This window comes from Phoca vitulina, unplaced genomic scaffold (genome assembly GCF_004348235.1).
Source record: "Phoca vitulina isolate PV1807 unplaced genomic scaffold, GSC_HSeal_1.0 scaffold28, whole genome shotgun sequence".
Lineage (NCBI taxonomy): Eukaryota > Metazoa > Chordata > Mammalia > Carnivora > Phocidae > Phoca > Phoca vitulina.
The window spans coordinates 776,562-797,024 of record NW_022589731.1 but is presented as its reverse complement, the minus strand read 5'-3'; the positions used below and the strand labels follow the sequence as shown (position 1 = coordinate 797,024).

Here is a 20,463-nt window from a genome sequence, read left to right as displayed (position 1 = left end):
CATAACTGGAAGCCTGTGTCTCCCACTCTCCTTCACCCATTTTGCCCAACCCCCTACCCCTCCCCTTTGGCAACCACCAGCTTGTTCTCTGTATTTATAGGTCTGATTCTACTTTTTGTTTATTCATTTGTTTTGTTTTTTAGATTTCACATGAGTGAAATCATATGGTATTTGTCTTTCTCAGTCTGATTTATTTCACTTAGCATATTATCCTCTAGGGCCATCCGTATTGTTGCAAGTGGCATAATGTTATCCTTTTTAAGGCTATATAATATTCCAGCGTGTGTGTGTGTGTGTGTGTGTGTGTGTGTGTGTGTGTGTGTGTTTGTATACATATACCACATCTTCCCTACCCATCCTGTATTGATAGACACTTAGGTTGTTTTCGTATTTTGGCTATTGTAAATAATGCTGCAATAATATAGCAGTACATATATCTTTTCAAATTAGTATTTGGTTTCCTTTGGGTAAATACCCAGTAGTGGAATTATTGGATCATATGGCATAGAAAGAACCATTATTAACATTGTTTCACAAAATCTCCCTTTGTATATTTACAAATAGGGATAAATTTACAAAAAAGGCTTATATAATATGTACCGTACATATATGGTTATTTATATATTTTTTATTTATTTTAAAAAATTTTATTTTTTTACTTGAGAGAGAGCACAGAGGGTGAGTGAGAGGGAGAAGCAGACTCCCCGCTGAGCAGAGAGCATGACACGGGGCTCGGTCCCAGGACCCCAAGATCATGACCCAAGCCAAAGGCAGATGCGTAACCAACTGAGCCAACCAGGCACCCCCATATATTGTCACTTAAATTTAACAGAGGGAGTTGAAGCTGAAGCAAATTATTAAACTTTAGTTAAATGTTCTTTTGCAAGATAGATTAGTTTCTACAAGTCCCTTTAAAGTTTTGCAAAAAGATTATGAATAGCACTAAGAGGCTGGAGGTCTACATAGTTAACGCTTAAAAAGTATTGGAGATAAGAAAGGAGCTACTTTAACTGCTTAGAAGCAGCTTTTATTTAGATACCAGAACTGCTTGAAGTAAAGTATAATATTATTAAGTGTGTCTTTATCAGTTGCAGGGAATCTCAGAGGACCCTGAATTGAGTGTCCTATTCCATTCTCTGCTGTGTATGGCAAAGGCATGGTTCAGAGTACAGCTTTGGGGTTAGACTGCCAGTTAGGAACCATGTGGCCACAGGCCTCAGTCTCATCTCCTGCAAAAAACTGGGTTAATAGTATCTTCCTCATGTGATTGTTGATGGGAATAGGATAATACATGGAAAGCTCTTATAATACTGCTGGATAAATAGTGTTTAAGCTATTACTATTATACAAATATAATGGTGAGCATCTGAACCAGTATATGCCATTGAAAACTGTCATTCACAAAATTATCTCTTTCTAATTCATCTCAGAATGATCCCCCTGTTAAATCTGCCTACTCCTAAAGTTAAAGGCTGGGGCCCTGAGTGTTTGACCAATGGGTACATGGGCTCCTGTCTGAGACTGCCACCTGTGTTTATAAGAATGGACAGAACACACAATTCTAGTGTTGTTTACAATTCTAAGCATACATAATTACCTATAACAGCAATAGTCACTACTATGCACATCACTTACATGGACATACACAAAGAACTTTATTTCTATACTTAAAAATCCTCCTTAAAAGTAAATAATATTAGTGTTTCTAAATACCGAGTATGAAATTCATATTGAATCTTAAGTTTTAATATATTCTCAGCTTCATGTTTTTGGCTAAGTTTAAAGTAGTCTAATGCTCTCAGTTTATTAATATGCAAATTTAAATTTTTAATAAAAAGCTTTATAAAAATAAAGGTAAATTTCACCCCCTACATTATTTTATTATGATTGCTTCCTGAATTTGAACTTCAAGAGAGCTGATGACTTGTCTTAAAAATATTCTAAAGTCCACTCTACTCTATCTCCCTTTTGGGGAGCTATTAATATATTTATTTTCTTGACAGTAAAATGCTATTCAGGTACTCTATGAAGATATACATTTACTTTCATTATAAACCCATCTTTCAGCCATAATTGTTTTTTTTTTTCTTTTTAAGTACTCTCGCCCAAAAAAGAATTTTGAGAGTAAAAATTCTAGCTGCTTCTCTGAGCTAAGACTATAGTTTTGGGTTTCTTTTCATGCTCAGGACTTTAGGGACACACATAACCACCAAGTAACAGAATAAATGCCAATTTTCCATTTTGGCTTTGCCTTTCTACATAGTGAGTAGGCTTTTTTTTTTTGGTAAATCATTAAACCATAAATTCTAGTTCAAACAGTTCACTTGATTTCTAGTTTGGGTGTGAAAGAGGGTGATTTGATGTTTTAAATGATGGTTTGGTTTCTCCATCAATTAAGGTAACATAGGGTAAAGAGTAAGTTACATTTCTGTGACTTTACACTGACTTGATTTATGTTGGGTTAATTAAATAATTTTTTGTGTCTTCAAGTTCTCCAGTAAAAACTAGGTCATGTGCATAAACTCAGCTTTACTCTATAGAGGAATGGTTAAAAAATAGTCAAAGAGTAAGAAATTACAAACATGTCTAACACAGTCTGAACACAATGTAGGAACCATATGCTGTATTCATCTCTGTCTTCCTTCCACAGTGGCTCATGGTACACAAATGTAGCAAAATCAAATGTTGAGTTGATGACCTTACCTCAATTTGTAGTATTCCTACCTCAAACCTTCTAACGGTATGATACCTATGAATAAATTTCTTTATAATGATCTTTAAGAGATGGTCTAAATTCTTTAGTTGTACTGAAATGTCATATCAAATATTGTTTTTATTTAAGTAAACCACTGGCTGGAGTTTGGAAACCTTTTTCTACTCAAAGCCTTTGTTGTTTTTTTTTTTTTTTGTAAGGGTATTTTTTGTAACAGGATTTGACCTGTAACTATTATTGAGAATTTTCTTAAAGGAGTTCAAAGCATTTTACAGGGATCATCTCATTTATCCCTCGAAAGTAAGGCAGAGGCATTATCTCCACTATAAACTGAGAACACTAAAAGGCCAAGATAGGTGGGGTTTTTTGTTGTTGTTTTGCTAAGATCAAAAGGTAATTCTAGGGCAAAGCCAGATTCTGGTCTGACCTTGTTACATGATGCTTCTGCAGCACCATAATGCAATGTAGTAGCTTTCCTAGGTCTCCCCTTGGCTCTCCTAGGTATTGAATAATTTCCAGAGTTGATTTCTCATTCATTCTTGCTCCCTAAAAATGGGTCTTCAGATGTAAATACAAAATAAAACCCTCAAACAGGACTTGGGGTACAGGCTACACAGGGTTAGTCATCTTCCTCCCATCTTCCTGCCTAGTCCAGTGCTATGTATAGAAAAATAATTGGGGCCATAAATGCAAGTCACATGTATAATTTTATTTTTAATTTTAATTTTTTAAAAAGATTTTATTTATTTATTTGACAGACAGCAAGAGGGAACACAAGCAGGGGGAGCAGGAGAGGGAGAAGCAGGCTCCCCACTGAGCAGGGAGCCCAACTCAGGGCTCGATCCCAAGACCCTGGGATCATGACCTGAGCCGAAGGCAGATGCTTAACAACTGAGGTGCCCCTTATTTTATTTTTAAAGATTTTATTTATTTAGAGAGTGAGAGCATGGGCAAGCAGTGGGGGGGGGGGAGGGGGCAGAGGGAGAGAGAATCTCAAGCAGACTCCCCGCTGAGCACAGAGCCTGATGGAGGCTCAGTCTCACAACCCTGAGATAATGACCTGAGCCCAAATCAAGAGTCCAAGAGTCCATGCTCAACTGACTGAGCCACTCGGGGGCCTCTATAAATTACCTAGTAGTTACATTAAAATGTATTTTATTTACCCATTGTATCAAAAATCTTTATCACTTCATGTAATATGGAAGTATTAAGATAATTAACATGCTTTTTCTTGTATAAGTCTTCAAAATCTGTTGTGTATTTCAAATGCCCAGTAGCTACAATGTGACTAGCAGGATGTGTTGGACAGCATGTCTGGACTTCAGCAGGGTTTTCTTAGCTCTCCCTTCAGATCGGTGCCCTTGTGAATGGAATGGGTGGTGTGGGGGAAGGACTCCTGGGTGACCCTGGAGAATCCATTTGCACTTGTGTGGTAACTAGTAAGAAGCCTTAGGTTTTGCCATTTCCTGATAACATCACTGGTAGTTATGGATTCAGGATCTAGAGGACTGCAGCCTCCCCAAATGTCTAAAATACCAGCTCACTGTCGGGACCGGGTTCCTACCCTGTGGGAGGAGGACCTGGGCTAAGGAAAGTGCCAAGTTCCAGGGCTGCGGTTTCATGGGGCCCTGGGAGGTGGCCTGTGGAAAGGAGGCATCACCCAAGGAGAGGAGGGTTTCTAGAGAGGGAAGGCCACCCAAGTGGATGCTTCTTGAGGGCAGAGGCACTACTAGGTAGATTCCTGGAAGGCGGAAGCTCTTCTTGGGGCCTTCGCCGCCCCGCAGCCGGCCTCACATGCCAGACGAATGAATGCATGTGCTTCCACCCGGCGCTCCCGGCGGCCCTGCCGATGGGGGAGGGGGTCTGCTCCCTGGCCTGGCCCGCACCCCGCAGCGGCTCCAGGGCCGCGGGTGTGAGGGGCGGGCCCAGGTCTTGGCCCGCGCCGCCCCATGTGACCCGGTCCGACATGGTGTCGCCTCCTCCCGGGGCGGAGGTGGCGGCGGCTCGGCTGTGTTTCGGGCCGGGCCTGCGGCCGCTCATGAGCAGCCAGGGCCACCCGGGGCCGCCCGGGAACAGCGGGCCGGGCGAGGGCGAGGGCGAGGGCGAGGGCGGGGAGGCGAGGAAACTGCAGGGAGGGAGGGTCGCGAGGGGGAAGCGAAGAAAGGGGAAGGGGAAGGGAAAAGCGGGAGCAGGACAGGGCGGAAGAGGAAGCGGGGCGGAAGGGAAGCCGGGGCTGCAGAAAGCGAAGGAGGCAGCGGGGCTGGGGGCCGAGGCGGGAGCCAGGGCAGGCCCAGGGGAGGAAGGAGAGGGAGGCGGAAGCGTGGAGGAAGGGGCGAGAAGGATCGTGCTGGGAGATGAGGGGAGCGCAGGGGCGGGGAAGGAGGCCAGAGGAAGAGGTGCTGGGAAAAAGGAGGAATGGAGGGTCAGGCCTGGGCGGCGGGAGGACGCGAGGCCGGGGAGAGCGCAGGGACGAGGGGGTCAGGCGTGGGGCTGCATCGCGGGGGCTGGGGCGGCGGGGGTGGCCATGGCGGTAGCGGCCGAGGAGGAGGCGGCGGCCCGGGAGCCGGCCGGCCGCCCCGCTGCGGGGCCGGCGCTCTTGCGCCTGCCGGAGGAGCTGCTGCTGCTCATCTGCTCCTACCTGGACATGCGGGCCCTCGGCCGCCTGGCGCAGGTGTGCCGCTGGCTGCGGCGCTTCACCAGCTGCGACCTGCTCTGGCGCCGGATAGCCCGGGCCTCGCTCAACTCCGGCTTCACGCGGCTCGGCACCGACCTGTAAGCGCCCGCTCACCCGCCCGCTCCCCGCCCCGGGCCGGCCCGCGTCCCGGGAAAGGGCGGGGCGCCGCGGCCTGGTCGGCCCGGGGTTGTGTCGCACCCCGAATGCGAGGCCCAGACCCGGCCTCGGCGGGGACCCCTCCCCGAGCGCCCCTCTCCTGTCGGAGGTCCCCCTCCGAGAAAGCCTCCCATGAGCATCCCTCAGTCGGTACCCTCCTTGGGCGGCTTCTCACAATTACCCATCTTAAGCACTGCCTTCAGCTTGTAATTGTGTCTTCCCTCGCAGACGGTGACTGGCCAGGTGCCTCACCCCCCAGGAGCCAGGGTGGTCTGAGGCTTCGGACGCCTCCTCCGGTCCAGGTGTAGGACCCAAAGCCACTATGTAGTCTATCAGAACGTTTTTATGGGTATTCATCCGCTCACCCTCTTCTGAAGGTTGTTAGGCTGCAGGGCTCAGGTAAAATCGAATATGGACAAAAGGGCTCAGACCTGAAAAGAAGGCTCCTGGTCCAAGTGTCAACCGTAGTTTGACTTGATCCAGGCAGAACGACACAAAAAAGGGTGCCTGCTTATGGCAGGGGACTGGATTAGGTCTAGGTGGCATAGAAGGGCGTGGTATTGCAGTTTGGCCTGTTTTGGGTAGGATCTGAGACCTGTGCATGGAAAACTGACTTGAACGATTTGAGCTGTTAAATAGGAAGGGGGGAAAAAAAAGAATTGGGTGAGTAAAAGCTTTTATATGGCACCTAAAATTCCATCCAATTTGGGTTTTAAAAAAGGTAATTCTAAAACAGTATAACAACATTAAAGAGTTTTTTAAAACATAAAACGCTATAATACCATTACCTTTAGACAACTATTCACTATTTAAAATTACTTTTCAGTTGTATAATTTTTCCCCCTTCCCAGTTGCTGTTTTACTGATCCTGACAGAATAGGTGCATAATAAATGTTTGTAAACTCTACCATAATGAGATTAAAAACATTCTTCTAATATTAAACTTTCATGTTGTGTCTAGATTTTTGCTATTATGGATAACAGTGAAACAAAGCATTTTTGGGTAACAGCTTTTGAGATATGTCACATACCACATATATGCCTTTTTATTTTTATTTTTTTGAGTGATTTTCTTTTTAAAATTTTTTATTAACATAATGTATTATTTGTTTCAGGGGTACAGGTCTGTGATTCATCAGTCTTACACAATTCACAGCGCTCACCATAGCACATACCCTCCCCAGTGTCCATCACCAGCTACCCCATCCCTCCCACCCCCCCTCCACTCCAGCAACCCTCAGTTTGTTTCCTGAGATTAAGAGTCTCTTATGGTTTGTTTCCCCCTCCGGTTTTGTCTTGTTTCATTTTTCCCTCCCTTCCCCTATGATCCTCTGTCTTGTTTCTCAAATTCGTCGTATCAGTGAGATCAACATACGCCTTTTTAAATTAGTTCCTTAGGATAAATGCTCAAGATTGGCATTATTGGATCAAAGGTTATGGTTTGTAAAATTGTACTAAGTTACTGTGGCACCAGCAAAGAATGATTAAGCCAGTTGCATATGAAAATTTAAAAATCTGTTTTAGTTGGGCATATGATTGTATCCCAAAGTTTTATTTTTTTGCCTTTTTTTTTTTTTTACTACTGACCCCAATAAATATTTTCCCATGTGTTTGTTTCACCTGTGAGATTGTCTATACCTAGTCTTTGCCCATTTATTATTGGGATTTTGATATTTTTCTCATATATTTGGAATCCTGTGGGTCATAGATATTAGGGTCTCATCTGTCATCTTTGATGCAAATATTTTCCCCAGTCCTTTTTACTTTACTGTTTTTAGCCTATAGAAGTTTTACATTTAAATATATCAGAATCTGTCATTCTTTTGTGATTTTTTTTCTTTTTTTACCCCAAAACTGAGAAATTTACAATTTCTCCACAGACCTGATGAATCTTCTTTTTGATATTCTGCTGGTTTTCTTATATTTGATTTTTTAAAATAACACTTCATCAATATCGGTTTTGTTCTGGTGCAAGGGTGAATTTAACTTTTTTTTTTTCCTAAGTGGCTACCTAGTTATCACTGTACCTTTTGTTAAATAATTCTTCTCTTTCCCTTTGTTTTAGAAAGCTTATGTTGCCAATTATTAAGTTTATGTGTGTGTACAGACACACACACGTATGTATGTACATCTGAACTCCATTTTGTTCCATAGATATATTTTTCCATTTTTCTACTGTTTTAAATATTGTTTTTTGGTAGAGTCTGGTATCGATTAGGGTTAGATTTATCCTTGTTGTGTGTGTGTCAGGTCTCCACTCCCATTCAACTCCCCAGCAGAAAAAGATACTGTGCCTTTTCAAAAGTTTCTGTGGTTTTCACTGTAAAGTTTCTCTCTCTATATATAGTCAAATTTATTCCTAAGTATTCCTGTATGTGTTATGCATTTTGTTTTTATTGTGAATGCAGTCTCTTTTTCAGTATGTTTTTCAGCTGGGTGTTACTAATGGTGATGTACAAGATTACTATAAGCTTTTGTAAATTTTGAACCTGATTATTTTGCTTAACTTATATTCTAGTATGATTTTGTCTAGTTATCTAGTCAGGTTTGTTATCTAGTATGATGATAATGATTCTTTGGGATCTTTTGGCATGCAGTCTTGTTACCTTCATTTCTTATAAGAAAAATTCTTTCAAAGGACCTATCAGTTGACCTTTAAGGGAAGTTGGCTAAAGTGACTGAAACCCAAGCCAGCTAAGGCAAAGCTTGGCTTTCTTTCCTTATAGAGATTGAATGAATGAATTGATGTTTATTTTTCTTTCCTTTTCAAATGCTCTAAAAGAGAGATAATGGGAATGAGTGTTCGTTCTGTGAGCAAAAACAACAAAATGAAAATGAGTTTGTAGTATAAAGTGCTTTGAGACTGTTAAGTGATACGGCTTTATTATTTATTAGCCATGTGTGTTTTGATTTCTTGCCCATGTCCTAGGATGGGCTATCTCCGACCTTCTAGGGAAGTTGTTTTATCACAGCACTTGATAAAGAGCAGGGTCACTGCTCATGTTTTCTGAGTTGAGGGGAGAAGTTATGCGTGTTACAGCAGGTGGAGAGAATGTTTACCAGTGTGGTCTGTTTCTGGACAGCTGCAGAGACATGATAAGCCACCAAGAGAGGTGGTTGTCATCCCTGGAGGGAGACAGCATACACCCCAGTCCTCGTAGGGCATCAGAGAGCCTGGGCCCAAAGTATGAGACTGTGGCTGCTCGGATAGTGGCAGGGCTGTAGTGTATGGTTTGGGCTAATTAACTGCAGACTGGACAGTGGGATGTTTTTATGAGCACAACACAAAAGTTCATTTTATCAGAAGTTATACAGCCTCACTGGACCTGAGTTTTATCATCTATAAAGAGTGGGAAAGACCTACCCAGTAAAATGAGGCTTAAATGTGCAAATGTGTACAGAGTTAAGCACATAGTAGGCACTCAATAGATTGTTGTAAAATGGAACTTTTTAATTGCTTGGCTTGTCTAGTCAGTTTGTATTTAGCAAAAGAGATGGTTTGAATTGGAGGTGCTGCCGAAAGACAGGAGGTGGGGGAAAACACACACACACACACACAGAGCGCTTAGTTTCTCTCACCTGTCCTGAATGCTTTTGGAAGCATGACAACAGAACCTGTGGGTCTAGGATCTGCACTCCCTGCTATAAGATCCTCTTGATTCTCAAAAACATGAACTGCTAAGGTTTACTGACCTTCCGGCCCAGGGCAAGTCCCTTTCAGTTTGGCTGTTCCTAACTGATCATAGCTTTGTTGAGTAAGATGAACTGCTTTGGTTCCTTGTGATTTGTTAATGGTCTTATACTTGTGCTTGAAGGCATTTTGGCCACTTTTAAAACCACAAACAAATAACTTGCTTCCCTTTAGGCCTCTGGCCCAGTGAACATGGGTAGGTATCTGAGCTTTAAAAAAAAAAAAAAAAAAAAGTGCACACAAAGACAGTTTGAGTCAGTCATCTGGTTTAAAATCAGTTTTCTTTGAAGGTTTTATGAAGCCTGGGGGGAATAGAAATATCTTTAATATAAAAATCAAGGAAATGTTTCATATAGCGGTCTTTTAAGTTTTCCCTGAAGAGTAGGGGGGAAACTAACATGGTTCAGTCTTCAAGAACAAAACAGTGAAATTTAACCCTCCCAGTTTATAATGAAGGCTAAATGCAAGAAGTAGACAGACAATATGACAGGTGGAAGAGCAGAGGTGCTATCTGTAAGTTCTAATACTGGAAATGAACAAGGGCAAAGAACAGAATACAGTATACCTGTATATATAATCTAAGGGTTTTTTTAAAGATACTTTTGCCAGTCTCATGTTAATTCCTCCCAAATTAAGTCCTGTGTTTTCAAACTTGAATTTTATTTTAACCATCCTTTGAGCAATACCTGGGTGCTCCTTTGCATTTACTTGTGGTAGATTTGCCTAGAATTAACAATAGGTGTTTAGGAAGTAAGGCTCTGAGGTGTTTGCCCTGGCATGTACATTCATTCCTCAGCCAGGGTCTTGCAGGCTTGGAGCTCTTTGAGGCTGGGGAGCAGGGTATCTATTTCAGTGATGATTAACGTCCAGAGTAGTGAGATGGACACAGATAAGCAGAGTGTGTTTGTTTGTTTTAAAATGATTATACCTAAGAGCATTTTTTTGGCCCAGAAAGCATAAAGTTTCCTTTCCTAACTCTGACCTGGAGAAGGCATTGCTGCCTGGTTGCATTTAAGGTCTGAACAGTGATTTTCAGAAAACAATTAGCAACTTAAAGTAGCTTAGGCTTTCTCCTTCGCCTTTCTGCCTTACCCAGGAAGGGGAGTCACTTACTTGTTCTCTAATTGATTGAAAAGTTTCATAGGTGGGTGTATTTCTCTTTAGCTGTTATGAAAAGGCCTTATTTTTAATCGTTTTGTGAGTTAATAAACGTTGAGTTCAATTTACAAGCTTAAAATAAATAATACACCTGTGGAAGCAGGAAATGGTCCAGTGCAGCTAGTGCCTCCAAATCCAAACTGGGAGAATGGAAGAGGCCTTTTCCTCCAAGACCGTGAGAATATAGAGCTGCTTATATCATTTCCAGTCTTGTAAAACTTGAGTAGTAGAGGATGAATTTCCTAACATTCAAGGCAGAAACATGGAGGAAACCCAAAGTCTTCACAGTCTGTAAGATGAGCAACTCCTGTTGAGATGAGATCTCTGAAAATATTTCAGTGCTCTATACTTTGAATTTTCTGTGCTAGCACCTTCACCTTGTAAAGATAGTGAGCTGCTGAAATCAAACTGACAGTGAAGTTACTGAGGAACCATACAGATTAAAAAAAATTTTTTTTTGAGTGTTTGCCATAGAAAAGAATTATCTTTGTGTGATAACGTAACCTTACCTCTGGGTTGACCCTGGCATTGGACTAGTTTCTGGTTCTGACTCATAACCGTGGAACAGGGAGTATTTATTTATTTATTTATAAATTTTTTTTTTAAGATTTTTATTTATTTTTTGGTCAGAGAGAGAGAGAACACAAGCAGAGGGAGCCAAAGACGGAGAAGCAGGCTCCCCCCTGAGCAAGGAGCCTGATGTGGGACTTGATCCCAGGACCCTGGGATCATGACCTGAGCCGAAGGCAGCCACTTAACCGACTGAGCCACCCAGGCGTCCCAGAACAGGGAGTATTTCGGTAGACTCTTCTTAAGGCCAGTAAATTTTGAAAATTTAAGATGAGATAAGCTGTTTGAAAAAGTGAGGACAGTCAAGTTTTGAATTTTCAGTGAAAATTGGGATCCCCCTCACTCTGATCTACAGAAACAGATTTTGTCTAAGCTCCAGAATTTATTTCAGGTGCATCAACCATCAGACCAGGTTGGGAATCCAAAGATTTGGTTTCTTCTTCCTTTTTTTTTGGAAGATTTTATTTATTTGACAGAGAGAAAGAGAGAGAGAGTGCACAAGCAGTGGGGAGCGGCAGGCAGAGGGAGAGGGAGAAACAGGCTCCCCCGCTGAGCAGGGAGCCGGACACGGGACTCAATCCCAGGTCTTGGGATCATGACCTGAGCGGAAGGCAGACGCTTACCCGACTGAGCCACCTGGGCGCCCCAGATTTGGTTTATTCTTGAGGAAAGACTTTTCTATTCAGCAGTCTTGCTCAGATTTGAACAGAATTCAGATGAAAATCCAGTTGTAGTCAATGGAAATTAGGTGGTAGTGCTAAGTAAGAATATGTTTGTGAATTCTCAATCATGTGAACGCTTGAACTGGATCTAAAGCCAAGGATGAGACTATCTGGAGAAAGAATTTATCTTTTGTTAGAGATTTAGCTGCCTTGTGTCAGCTCTGAGTCAGTTCTCCATTAGACCCAAACCATCCTCATTGCCCTCCCTAGAAGTCTGGGCCACCCAATGGGCCGTGGGCTGCCCCTCTTTAGCCCACAATTAATTGCCAGTACATTCTTTCTTCTTCTCCTTCTTTTTGGTATTTGACATGAGCTCAAATTGCTGAGAAAGGTGACAACTGTGAAATGAAGACAGGGCTTAGAGACACCTTAAAAAATACATGCAAAGGCCACTAAATGACAAGAGCAGACCGCCAGGCTCTTTCAAAACATCGCCACGTCTGTTGACTTTCCATTCCTTGTCTGCAGCACAAAATTGGAGGTCAAAGAATCATAGGAGTTAGAGATGGAAAAGACATTTGGGGTCAGCCAGTTCATCCCTCCACCTTCATCTGCCCCTGATTCCGAATCATTCCGTACATTATATTTTCTCCCTCAGCTCTTGTACAGTTTTCACGGTCTTCACTCAACCTCGGCTGTCACCTTCGGGGAATGATGCTGGAGGCTTCATCCAGTTTCTCCTCAGCAAAGAGAGATATTGCCTCTGCCCCCAGTTGACATTCATGAACTTCTTTGTTGGTGGTCTCAGCTGAGAGACTGAAGACTAGCTGGAAGTCTCTCTGCTGCCTGGCATGGGGCTTTTCTAACAGAACTGAAGCACATTTAGTGTCTGATGATGTTGGGGAAGGGTAAAGGGCTGGGATACGGTGTAGTCATTGCTGAATTTCTTCCTAGACTTTTGTTTTTCAAGGCTCTTCACCTGAAAGGAGGTGTGTGTGTGTGTGTGTGTACAAGGCATGTGGTATTGGGGAGGTGGACAGTGACAAGGAGATTACACTGAGTAGGAGTTTGGTAAAAATCCAAACTTGGAAATTGGTGGGTTAAGCAAACAAAAGATCCTAGTCCTGTGAAGTAGTAGAGGACTATTTCAAGAAACGCATGTTACGGAAGACACAGAATGGGGCGTACTGTACACAACTTTCAGCTTACAGTCAAGTTGAGGAGATCAGATGGGTGGAGGCAAGTATTTTGGACTAGGGGATGCTGTTGTTTTTGGGGTCTCTCCTTTAAGAAAGTAGGGAAAGACAAGTCTTACGTTCACTGGATGCATGGTTTGGCAGGGGGAATGGTCATTTTAAGAGGCAGCTTTGGAAGGTTACCCCCAGCTCCCCATCTTGCTCCAGCAGCTGTTGGGAGCAGTCCGAAGGGGGTATTATGTTTCTTCTGGTAACTCTGCCAAGAATGAGAGGAAATCCACAATCTGTGGGCTTTTTGGGGGGAATGGGGATGGGGTGGCAGGTGATGGGACAGGGAAATTAAATTGTTTTATAGTAAATATGTTGAGATACTTTTCCTGGAAAGCTATTTCACCAGAAAGAATGATATTTCCCCTGCTCGTGAGCTTGTAATGGGTTCTTTCTCTGCAGAGAAGGGGAAATAGTCTTCTTCCAGTACATCTTTTTCTTTCTTTCCTGTAGCTCCAACTTTGACCTCCCATGTTTCTTTAAATTTTTTTTTAGAAAGTCCATATTGAAAAGGTGAGTCAAGATTCAGGTATAGGTGCTGTGTGAGCCTAAGAGGGTCCTCTCTTTAGAAGTGAGTTACTAAAGAAGAATCTGTCATTTATCCGGTATCTTGGCTGCAGTTTGATTTTATCATAATGGCCTCAAAACTGGAGATGTAAAAACTTTCTGGGTGGCGTCTGGTTCATGTTCTTTCCATCCCTTCATCCAGGCTGGAACGGCACCAGGGATTTTGAAGCCTGGCTACTTGGGCTGAGAACCTGTTTTAGTGATTAATATGGAAAACAGTTGCAAGATTAAAAACAATAAAAAACAACCCTGAGAAGCAGAGCAGTGTAATTATTCCTTACATTTCAGATGGGGAGCCCAGGGAAAAGTCATTTTCAAGGTATGAGAACAAAGTCCACTTGTGAAGCTGCTAGTACCTAATTCATGACTCACTGAGCAGATGGTCTGTTCACAAAAAATAGTGGCATCTTTCTTGCTGTTGTTTATGCTCAGAAACTGCTAGATCAGCCTTTCTGAAAGTTGTACTGTGGGGTTCGTGAAAAACTGATTCTGTGATCAAATGAGTGTAGGAAGTGCTGTGCTCCACATTGCCTCTCTTGGAGGTTCACAGTGCCCATTGGTAAATTAAAGACACTGAGAAGTCCTGCGATCGAGAGACCTGTTTTATTTTGTTTCAGCTAGCATTGTCTAAAGTGTTTGAGCATAAATTTTCCCCCCTGCTAATATCTTAACATCTTGGAGAACATACACGGGTCAAGTGCCCTGCAAATACAGAACTTGACCAATAGTAGGAGGAAATGAATCTGAGTGTGAACATAACCCTAAATCCTATACTCAGGGTTATGAATTGGGGTTATGCCTACTGCTTCTGAAACTTCTTTGGACAGCTTTGACATGTGGTACCACATTGAGGTAATTTATCTGCTCAAGTTCCTTCCCTCGAGCTTCTCTAGCGTAAGAATTTGGAGGCTTTGGTTGAATTCCTAAAGGTGTGGTATATTATACATTTTTAGGAAGGGACTTTGGATCTAGAAGGTAGCGTGTCTAGGCTCCTGAAAAGCTACAAGTATTGTTGGAAGTGTGACTTGCCAAAGGGAGAACTATACTTTTGAGGACTTACTTAAGCAGTTCCTAAGCAGTATCTATCAAAATACCTATTATGCTAGGCCCAGGGTTCTCCCCTTTTGTGTCTAAGACATACTTTTGTATGCTGTTAGAATTTTTGGTAGTACACGAAAGGATTAAAAGGTAAATTTTTTAAAAAAATCAAGTTTTAGAAAGTTGAAAAACCTGTATATTTATTTATTCACCATGTGGTATGTTACTGTTCTAGTAGAACTGTTTACTGCCCTGATCTTGTTCTCTTATATCCTCTCATATACCTTCCTCCGAACATACAATCTTCATCTTATTTGTAGCAAATTGGGCCAGGGGCCACATTGTGGCTCTGTGGTTTGTCTGAAGTCTTCACGAAAGTGGGTGGATCTTTAGTTGAATGAAAATCAATTCTATAAATTGTTTAAAGTTTGATGGTCCAATTATTCGGGGTTCCTGGTATACCACTGCTCTGCAGCATGCTGGCTGGGATGTACTTTTAGAAGTACTGAGAGGTTAATATTTGATCCTGTGGAATTTATGACTGTACTGGACAAACCATAAAGCTGCAAAAAGTTAACAGTGCCTCAGTTTGTGTTAGGTTCAGCCCAGGGGTTCACATGAGAGGGAGCAGACTGTTTGCAGGACTTAGGAAAGTAGAGGCATAAGCTGGATCTTGAAGGATGGGTGAATTTGACTAGTGCCCAGAAGAGGGAAGCAAGCGTTTGTCAGGGACAAGGTAGGCTGGTGCTGGCAATTTAGGAGAAGGTACGGAGGTAGGGATGAATGTAGAAGAGAGGGGCTTGGCTGGAGTTTGCTTGCATGGGGTGGGACCATGGGAGGTAAGGTCGGTTGAGCAAGGTGAGGCCTTGCAAGGGACAGGTGCGTCTGCTGCCTCACCTTGTGCATGGTCCTATCATCACTGTAGGGAGCAGTCTCACTTCACTCGCTGGTGGGGCTATTCCCCTGTTTCCTGGCCAGAAGGGTAAGCAATTTAACACAATATAATGATTTTTCATTGATTGAAAAAAATCTTAATTGGGGCGCCTGGGTGGCTCAGTCAGTTGAGTGTCCGACTCTTTGATTTCAGCTCAGGTCATGATCTCAGGGTCATGGGATTGAGCCTCATGTTGGGCTCTGTCTTGGGTGTGGAGCCTGCTTAGGATTCTCTCTCTTCCTCTCTGCTCCTCCCTCACCTTCTGCTGGTTCTCTCCCTCTCGATTGTAAATAAATAAATAAATAAATAAATAATAATAAATAAAAGTCTTTAAAAATCTTAATTATAGACCTCTGCTGCTGAGGCTGTTGGAGGATTTAGTCTGATGCAGGTGTAGACGAAGAGTGAGAGGTTTCCTTGGGCTGTGTAAATACCATGCACTGCCAGCTGCACCTCCACACTTGCCCGAGCCTTTTACCCTGGGGGTTAGCATTTTAAAGAGACCCCTCAGGAGTTCTGGCCGCTAACTGCCTCCTCCCCAGCTGGGAACTGTTGACAAGACTCTAACTAGTGATGTTTGTACCATCAAAGACTCGATTTTGTGGTTTAAGAAGAATAAAATTGACTACATTAAAAAAATACATTAAAGGGGCACCTGGATGGCTCAGTCAGTTAAGCGTCTGCCTTCGGCTCAGGTCATGATCTCCGAGTCCTGGGATCGAGCCCCACATCAGACTCCCTGCTCAGCAGGAAGCCTGCTTTTCCCTCTCCTACTCCCCCTGCTTGTGTTCCCTCTCTCGCTGTGTCTCTCTCTGTCAAATAAATAAATAAAATCTTAAAAAACAAAACAAAACATTAAAGCCAAATTCTTAGTATTGGTAGAAGGTAGGGTAGGTATAGGCAATACAAGGGACAATCTTTCTGGAAAGCAAGATCAAATAAAGAGGCAGTGTTAAAATTCCAAGCCCCGAGCATCATTTTGCATAGCCCTGTCGCCCCTCCTTAGCCCAGTGCACCCTGAGATGCCCTTGTTCTCCATTTGTGGACGGGATGCCCTCCTTTGCCGAATTCCCAAATCAGCAGGGAGTTATGCTTACGGAAGTCATGCCAGGCATGCAGGGAGGCGGCGTCCGCAGCATCAAGGGGAACCGAACTGCAAGATGGGGCAGGAAGGGAAACCGAGTCGGGATCCAGGAGTTTACTGGTCTTAGAGACCATGCACGTTTAAGTCCTCGCTGAGATACCTGCACTTCCTGCTCCTTCACCCTGAGGCATTTTTATTCAGACTTACTTGCTTTGAGTTTGGGGGGTGAGGGAGGAGAGCTGAAATGAAAGGGGACTCTAGATAACTGCCTGGATTAATTTCTGTCCCTCTGGACTCACTGGTTGCCAAGATTTGAAGGGGCCCCATAGCGTACCATGGATGCATGTTGTGTTGTTTTTGTTTGAAATAGGTCTTGCGCCCAGGAATGCAGTCAAACTGTAATAGTGACTAAGTGCCGGAAAGCTGAGAGGGAGGGGGCCCAAGTGGAAAATGAGCCTGAGGCAAGAGAAGGCAGGCTGGGAAAATGGAAGTTCCACCAGGCCCACAGGCCGGTTGGAGATTCCTCCCCACATTAACAGCCCTGTGAGAGGTTTATTTACAGGGCACTAATCATTTTGGGGGGAGCACCCCCACTTTAAACCAGCAAGTGTGTTGGAGAAACAGCCAACCAGAGAGCATTTCAAAGATGGGAACAAGGGTCCTTATTGAATTCCAAGGGGCATCTGCTCCTATCTTCTTAGGCACGTCTGCTGCCTTGTTCTACCAACCCCTTTGACTAGACTGTGACAGGTCCCAAGAGGGGGGGCGGGTACCTGTTTTCAGAGAAAGATTATTTTATTCCTTCTGATTTTTCAGGTGCTGAAGCTAATAAGAATATACGTATGATTTTGCCACCAGCTAGGGAAACTAACCATCAAAGATGATGGAGTGGACAAAAGGGATGAAAAAGCTGAGTTGTTAAGCTGCTTTTAACAAAGTGGTACTATTTCTCAAGTCAAAGCCAAAGGGAGTGGCTTTAAAAAGTCGAAATTTGATTTGAAGGGCCAGAGCCAAGTGTCGTGAGGATGGCGTTGCTTGTGGGAGAGGACGCCTGCACCTGCTGTTTGGTAGCAGCTTCTAAAGTTCAACTTTGAAAGTTTCTTGCTGATCAGGCCCGCAGGGCAGTGCTTTGACCCTTAGTAAAGTGTCAGCAAAGGGCAGTTAAGTGATCAGAGAGATGAGAGAAGTGTTGTCCTTAACCCAGTTCAGGAAATATGTTGATTCTTTCCCCCATGCTTCCTTCCTGCTGTGATGTAGAATATTCAATTTTTGTTCACCTCCACCTCTTAGCTTGGACCTAACTCCAGAGGAAAGGTGAGCTACGGAGGATGCCTTCTTTTATACCTGGGAGGGATTTGCAGATAAGATTTGACACGGAGTCTAATCTTTCTCATTAAGAGTTCAGTTCTTTGGTCCATCCTGTTAACTGTCTTTTGCTGTGCTTAGTTCTCTCTCCATCTGGTAGCGAGGCTTGCTCTCTATCAGTGTGAAACCGGGGACCGCATTCACCCAGTGGACGAATCAGTAATATATTTTAGCTTTAATGTGTATACACCCAAATCCTTATCATTCAGCCTGAAAGAGGACTAATGTTTGACATTAGAACAATTTCTAATAATTGTAGTTAAATTAGAAGAAAAATGAATGGTTATTGGATTAGCTTCAGGGATGACACCATTAATCGATATTAACTATTACCTGTATTTATATTTATGTAAGAAGAATGAACCTTTTTTGTACTTACACTGTACTTTAGAGAAGTCAGGTAACCAGAATTTTATAATTAGTAAGAGGCAGAACTGGGATTCAGATCCCAGTTTCCTAAATGTGCATTCTGGGCTTTTCCCACAACTTCATTGAATTTACTATGTAGTTAAAGGTAAATCGAGAGACCTATCAACAATTATGTGAGAGAGATATGTAGAAATGTGTAAGATCTATAAACTCACTTCCAAAGCACCATCTATTTACTTCTTCTGATGTGTTTATGGAGATGTAATTTTATGTAGCATCTCTTCACTTCTACCTTTATAAATTTGATTTCATTTTAAAATTACCATTGCTTGCTACGGTCATTTCCAAAATGTTTGGCAGTTCCACATTTGTCATTTCTAGTGGCAGTGTATTACATTGCATGAGTATACTGTTCTCCCCCACAGACAAACATTTGGGCTATTTCCAGGTTTTAGCTCAAATATATCGCCGCAACTATAAATATCTTTGTAAAAATATGTATTTTTCTTTTGAATTATTTCTTTGTGATTTAGTGCCGAAAATGGGAGTGCTGGGTCAGAAGCTGTCATATAACAATTCTCGACAGAATTCCTTCCTGAGAGACTGTACCAGTGTGCTACCTGCGATATAGAACCAAACACAAACCTGGCTATGAAACCAAAGCCAATTTCTGTTTTTTTCCACCTAGTAATAGATGTGAGGTGGCACTTTAATAATTGTTTTAGTGTGCATGTCTGTATTAATGTTGTGGGATGTTTCCCCAGTGTTTAGTTATGTGGACACCGTGTGACTGTTCTTATCTGCTGTTGGTTGTAGATAAGGGGGTATTGGAGACAGGGTGTTATTCTGGTAGATTTCTATCAGTCCCTTAAAAGTTTTAGAGGTAAAACTTGTACCTATAGTATTGTTAATTTTCCCCTGCTGTTTACTCTGTTTTCATTTTAATCTCTTTTTTCTTCTGTGCAGCATTTAAAATTGAAACACTTTAAAATCTTCTAGTCAAAAAAATATTTTGAATTCACTCTCATTTTGGGGATTTATTTTATTGGGTTATGAGATATTGTCTAAATCAGTTTTTTTCTCCATTGATACCCAGTTTTGTTACCAGCATTAATAATAATTTATTATTTTATTTTATTTATTTATTTATTTATTTTTTAAAGATTTTATTTATTTATTTGAGAGAGAGAGAATGAGAGAGAGCACATGAGAGGGGGGAGGGTCAGAGGGAGAAGCAGACTCCCTGCCGAGCAGGGAGCCCGATGCGGGACTCGATCCAGGGACTCCAGGATCATGACCTGAGCCGAAGGCAGTCGCTTAACCAACTGAGCCACCCAGGTGCCCCAATAATTTATTATTTTAATGAGTATTTTCCTCTTCACCAAAATATTACAGTGTAGAGAAATTGGAAAATACATAAAAACACAAAGAAAATAAAAACACACGAAGTTGGCTATCCACAGTTAACTATTTTGTTTTTTTACTTTTAATTGTTCATTTTATAAATATTGTATTGGTCTGACCATTCCTTCACTGTCTTATAGCGTCCCCAATAAGTGAGGGGGGGGTGGGACCTAGTTTACTATTTTAGAGTATTTACTTCCCATGTTCTTTCTAGGCATGTATATTCCTCTTCCCTCCCTTCTTCCTCATAAACTTGGGAACATGCTACATAAACCCAACAACATAATGAAGTAGTGATTTCTTTCCTTACTTTAAAATTTTACTTTGTTTGTTATATATTAAGTTCATATCAGTTTGGGTCATTTCTGGCTTTCTCTTTTTAAATTGAAGTATCAGCTAGTTTGCTTATCGCTTATTTCCAAGGTCTTCTAATTGGATAAAATACAGGAAGTATAATTGCACTATCAACAAACACATTGATACTTAATATGCATAGGCATTGGGTAAATGGAAAACAGTTCCTGGCACATCATAAACACCATATTAAATGTTAAATAAATTATCTTTTGAATTATGACCCAGAGAGATTAAAACATTCTACATCATTTTAAAAATAGTATTCAGTTGGGTTAACTAAACTCTACTCACTATGTTGAAAGGTTTTCCATAGTAAAATTGAAATAAAAATGTATTTTGGGGGCACCTGGCTGGCTCAGTCAGTAGAACATGTGATCCTTGATCTCAGGGTCGTGAGTTCAAGCCCCACATTGGGCATGGAGCCTACTTAAAAAAAAAAAAAATCTATTTTGGGTTGATCTTCTAGCCAGAAAATTA

At 42.2% G+C, this 20,463-nt stretch overlaps 1 protein-coding gene across 1 annotated transcript in view; it reads left to right on the top strand.

Annotated features, from left to right (window-relative positions):
* Positions 1 to 4,374: 4,374 nt before the first annotated feature.
* Positions 4,375 to 20,463, top strand: part of FBXW4 (F-box and WD repeat domain containing 4) — an 83,982-nt gene continuing 67,893 nt past the window's right edge. The window contains exon 1 of the mRNA XM_032422954.1: positions 4,375 to 5,485. Coding sequence (XP_032278845.1) covers positions 4,527 to 5,485 — 959 coding nt within the window. The 5' untranslated portion in view covers positions 4,375 to 4,526. The remainder of the gene's footprint in view (positions 5,486 to 20,463) is intronic.